The 5808-nt window shown below is 38.9% G+C and overlaps 1 protein-coding gene across 1 annotated transcript; it reads right to left on the bottom strand.

The window, feature by feature from the left end:
• Nucleotides 1-3275: 3275 nt before the first annotated feature.
• Nucleotides 3276-3794, bottom strand: LOC106876887 (uncharacterized). Its single transcript, XM_014925630.1, has one exon. It carries the CDS (start codon nucleotides 3792-3794, stop codon nucleotides 3276-3278), a length of 519 nt encoding a protein of 172 aa, XP_014781116.1.
• Between the last annotated feature and the right edge of the window lie 2014 nt (nucleotides 3795-5808).

Here is a 5808-nt window from a genome sequence, read left to right as displayed (position 1 = left end):
ACAAAAAAAAAAAACGGGTTGGGACGCCTTTGATCATAGGTTTGTTCGATCTGGGATTAAACAAACAACAACATTTAAAAACTGGTATGAAGGCCCAATATTTTAGGTACGTAAATAGGATGTTATGTTCCTGCTTTATCTAAAGACATTACCAGGTAAAGAAAAAGTAACTGGTTTCAACTGAAATCGAAACCGGATTGCAAAATTGTCGGCTGTTTGATATTCCTCTTTGGTTATGACCAATAAAAATCTGTACAAAAAAGTTGTAAAAACTTTGAGCACTATAAAAATTTGAAAGTTTGGTTAGTTTATACAGTCTTTTATAGGCATTGCCATATTCAGATGTAACTGTGCTGTGCTTCCAGAATATCTGCCTAGATAAAAATGAATTATAATCAAAACAGAGAAAATGTTTCTTTGTTTCTCGGAGAAGGAAATTATACGTACCGTCCACGAACTGCAAACAATCCATGCCTGTATTCAAACGTTGTGAAATATGGGACTACAACACATAAGGACAATGTTCAGCTGAATGAAAACGAGTCAAATCTACAATCTTCCACTGCATTTTCTAATCTATTGTTACCGCTTTTAGACGATAAACCAAACCTAGATTTAAATATCGCCAGGGATCTATCAAGTGGCAGAATATGTAATAAAATACCAGACTCTGAAACTGTTAGTCATCAACCCAGTATAACGCACAAACAAAACAAAACCGAGTTCAAATCGACTACATCTCGCGAAATTCAAGAAAGACGTGCACAATTCAATGCTTCAAGAGAAATAGACTGTACCTATGACGATGTTTCCCAAACTTGGATGAATTCAAGCACTCATGCATCAACGTGGCAGTGGATAGTGAAGCAGGAGGACGTAATTCCTTTCACTAATACTATCCTCGACGATTATGTGACTCCAAAAGGCACGACTTCCTCACTTGCTGGTGATCATTCAGCGTTATCAGGAGTTACACCAGTACAGCAGTTCCCACACGGACATCCAAGTATCACCGACGGAATTTCAGTAAAGAGTAGAAAGAAACCTCCTCCAAATGTGCGAGGTAGTATGCCGGAATCTAGGTACAGTGCTACAAAAAATCGAAACACTAATGCTGATTGTGATTTTGGGCTCTCGTCTTTCTTTCGAGACTTAAAATTAAAACGAAGTTTGCCACCAGGTAACGAGCATTTGACTGGCCTGAATTTAAATAAATTGTTACCGCAGAAAAATGGAAGTCAATTGGACAAATTCAAAAATCCTTGGACACCGGTTCCTGCTCAACCACAAAACATTGATCAATATAATCCCACCGAATACATAATCAATTACAGAATAAAGGAGCAATTGCCTCCAGTAAAGCTTTCAAGATACCCCGATGATGTATTGTTTTATCTATTTTACGTGTATGTTGGAGATTTGATGCAAATGGCGGCTTCGTTTGAACTCTTCAAACGAGAATGGCGTTATAACAAAATGGAAAAAATATGGATGTCCAGAATTCCTGGTGTCATTCCCGATGCCACCGGCAGTGACTGGGAACGGGGGTGTTACTTTTACTTTAATGCAAAAACTTGGCAGAAGGAAGTCAAATCATTTACAATCGACTTAAACCAGCTTGAAGGAAGACCATTGTTATGTAATGCAGTCTTTTAACTCCGATTCCATCATTCCTCAACCGTTTTTATTTCAAATAAACACTTCTTTATATGCCTAATTTTTCGACAAAAATAATTCTTCTGTATAGATGTATCAAGCATGCACGCGTGCGCACATTCTGTTCAAAGAAGCATACAATAAACTTGGTTCAACCTATTCTGTTTATATGTATTTATCTCCTGCTCGTGTCGGAATTGAAACCTTATGATAACTTTTCTAAAACGTGGATGGAAATTAAAAGAGAAAATATGTCAAATACTTAAAATATATTATGAAGAATAAATTTTTTATCGTTTAGTGTAACTATTTTACACTCTCCTCTTTCACTGAAAAATAATTTCAAGGCAATATATTTTAAACCAAAATTTATAAAGTTATCTTTTATGGAATAGTAAAATGAGCTCCTCCAAACTGAGGTTTTTACGATTTCATCTGCATTTACAATGTGTCAAGAAAAAACGCATACATTTCATCAGTGAAGATAACGTGTTCCTAACAACACTTCACTATTACATATCAACCTCAACATACCATTTCTCTATAATCGACATTTTTAGCTAGTAACCGTTTATTGTACTTGAATTTTTGTCATTGCATGATCAACAAATACTAGTTTTCTCAGTGGTTTCCTGATATTTGATAAACAGATGTGTAAAATAAAGATTAATAAACACTGATTTTAACAAGAAAAATTTACTTTCACCAAATAGTTTTAGCTCTTATACTGATATTGTTAGTTGTGAGGCCCCAGGCCAGCTGTGATCGAGTAGACTTACGACACCCAGATAGTCATAAGACCAAATCCATCTTTTATAAGTTATACTATACCTCTGTCAACATTAAATATAATGCACACTCCTATGAGCAGTAATGAATCGTATTGGGACATCAAACACTTCGGGCACGTTACTTCCTCACCACTGACCTGTGTATTTTTGTATATCTGAGGATTCTGATGGTGGCCATAGAGGTGGTGGGCAAGCCGAACCCAGTAACCTTGCGACTGTTGCAATTACTTTGCGTTTACTGTCGATGGTGTACGTTCCAGCACAGTTTGATGGTTGGTTAGGTTATTGTTGTTGCAGTATTTTGGATTGGAGACAAAATAGAGAGGTTTATTATAATGTTGTTTTTGTGTGATGGTGATTCTGTTCTAGGATGGGTGTTGAAATGTATTCGAAGTGATGTTTTATGTAATGACAGATACTGTGAGTATGGGAGTTTGTTGCTACAACTATCGGTTCCTCTTGCGTGTCCAAGTGGTCTCTTGATTTTTTAAAAAAATATTTTTGTTTTGTGTCTATATTCTCTGCACGACCTGTAATCATGGGTATTCAGCACCTTAGGGCAGTATAAGTGTGCTTCCGTTACTTCCTACCCTGCAGTGTACACCTGCTTATCCAAGTCCACGCTGTGCGACATCCTTCTATTCATACAATATAAGATATCTAATTCCAGTGCTATAATGTGAATCCATATATCATAGCTCTACAGCAGGGGTGCACACATTTTTTCACACTTACTCTGATGACTTGCACTGGATGGAATCAGCCAGGGATGCATAGTCCGGACAGTAGCTGCTGGTAGCTAGCCTCAGGCACACTTCCAAATGATCATCAGGCTGACTCACATAAATAAGTGAAGCCGAATAATGCAGTCAAGGAGGTAGCACATTTCCTCATGTTGGGGTACTTTTCCTGTGTGAGTAAGTTCCAGAACTGTTCATGGGCCCTGGACTTCAGCTGTAGTATCAAAATCTCATCCTCCACTCTAGAAGAGTTCAGATGAAGCAGTGTTACAATTTTTGATGCGAGTGAATCAACCTCAGCATCTTCCCGAAAAGGGTAGTACATGAATGCAGCGACTGGCTCGAGTAAAGCAAAGTCTTGAAAGCGTTTGTTAAACTTTGACAGATAATTGTCAATCTGCTCTGTGTAGCGTGCACTTTCAAGTTGCACACACGCCTTCTCTTGGGTCTCTAGTTCTGATGTGAGGTTCTTTAAGTTTGCCAAATCATGGCGCTGCAGCTTTGAGGAGAGATGTTGCATTTTTCGTTTGAAAGCATTAACTGAGCTGATCATATTGGTCACGGTTTTATCTTTTCCTTGCAGCTCTACACTAAAGTCATTCAGCATGGTGAGATCGGTTAAAAATGCTAAGTCTAGCAGCCACTAATCGTCATTTAGAGTTGGTTGTATTCTTCATGTTTAACTTCACAGAAAATCTCCTTAATCTCCGGACAGAGCTCTCGAAATCATTGCAGGAATTTTCCTCAACCAAGCCGTCTCACGTCAGTGTGTAGCAACAACTCAAAGTGGTCGCAGTCAGCCTTCTCCAGATGCGCTCGGAATTGCTGTCTTTGAAGAGATCTGGCACGAATAGAATAGGCGATCTTCACTGGCACATTCATTATCTCTTTCATGTTGAGCATTTTTGTGCATAACGCTTGTTGGTGTATTATACAGTGGTAATTGAGGAAGTCCGGGAAAGCATTGTACTCTCTGCACTTGACAATAAATCTATTTGACCGGCCAACCATCGTGGGCTCTCCGTCCGTGGTGATGGACACCAATTTGCACACTGGAAGCTGAATTTTCTCGATAAAGTTTTTGGAAGACTAAAATATGTCCTTTCCTCGCTTGTGTTCTTTCAAGGGCAGTACTGTTAACAGCCCCTCTTTTGCAGTTATATCGGTAAACACCATCCGAATAAAAATGCACAACTGGGCCGTGTCACTCTGTAGACTCGTCCAACTGCAGTGGAAAACACTCGCAGTTCGCGATGTCTTTCCAAAGTTGCTGGCTCAAATCCTCGGCCATAGCTTCACTGCGCCGTGTAACCGTACTTCATGATAGCTGGAGAACTTTGATTGAAGATAGTATTTCTGGTTTGTTTTTAAAGTCTCGGAACAACGAGTCAGCTGCTTCAACGAATGCCTCTTTTACATCTCTCCATCTTGGAAGGATTTTTTGTTCTTAACGATGAAGTGACTCACCCGGAATGATGCTTCGGTGGTTGCCTTTGCTTTTGAAGTTAGCTGTGTGAAAAATAACTACTGTCCGGACAGCTGGGATTTTAGTTGCTTCACCTTTCTCTTTCTCAGCTTACTTTTCGGAGGGGAGTCAGTGTCATAGTTTTATGAAAGGTCCGAAAATGCCGCTCCACATTTCCCTTCTTCGGAATAACAATGGTAGACTGGCAGATGAGGCAAACGCACTTCGAATATGACATTGTGAAAAAAAAAGTCCTCCTCCCATTCCGTATGGAAATGATAAATTTTTGGTTTCTTACTTGGTCTAGCTCCCCCACTAACTATCTTGCGAGAGTTTTGCAGCACTTAGCACCGTTGTATGCATATGCGAGGTGACGCATGTGTCAGAGAAGGTCAGATGTCAGACTGGCTGCCCTGTGTGCCAATCAAGTGACACATTTCATAGCGATGGATGATAGTCTGACGTCTGTTTTCTTAATGCCATGCAATCTACCCACACTGCCTTTGCGATCGATCGGAAGATCGCGATCAACGTACTGGGCACCCCTGGCATAAGTAATTCTCCGCGGGAACAAACATAAGAATTTGCGTGGATTGCGGGTTTTTGAGTTGTATATTATGAAGGAATTAAAAGTATTTCAAAAACATTTATAAAAATGAATTATTTTTATATTGAGTGATATTTGTCCTACGAATATTTCAAATCTATGACGATTTTCATTTGTTTCTAATCTTTTGATGATGACTAACATTCATGTAGAAATGCAGAAATTTGCACCATGGAAAATTCTGAGTGCGTAGTCGAAGTAACATGCAGCCTAAATTTAGGTAAGAAAATTCCAAATCAAATTCTGATTTCACTTTAGTGTAAAATTACCCGAGGTACAACTAATAATAATAATTAAAAAAAGAGAGAAAGCACTGAAATTACGTAAGCGTGCGCGTGTGTTTGCGTGCGTATGTATGTGTGTTTGTCAGTGTATGAGTTTTGTCGAGGACCGGGAATTAAATTCTGGATGAGCTGCCGATAGCTTTGTGCAGGCATAAACAGAAAAAAATAAACGTCAGTCTAATGGCCTTGACATCACCAAAGGTCACTTCTGTATGAAGTCATACACCAAACATATGAAAACAGAAATATGATATAAAAACTACAT

The sequence above is a fragment of the Octopus bimaculoides genome, chromosome 4, assembly GCF_001194135.2.
Source record: "Octopus bimaculoides isolate UCB-OBI-ISO-001 chromosome 4, ASM119413v2, whole genome shotgun sequence".
NCBI classification, from domain to species: Eukaryota; Metazoa; Mollusca; class Cephalopoda; order Octopoda; family Octopodidae; genus Octopus; species Octopus bimaculoides.
This window is presented reverse-complemented; position numbering and strand designations above follow the sequence as displayed.

Coding starts and splice junctions, on each gene's coding strand:
- LOC106876887 (XM_014925630.1), bottom strand. CDS start 3,794: ATGCTGAATGACTTTAGTGTAGAGCTGCAAGGAAAAGATAAAACCGTG.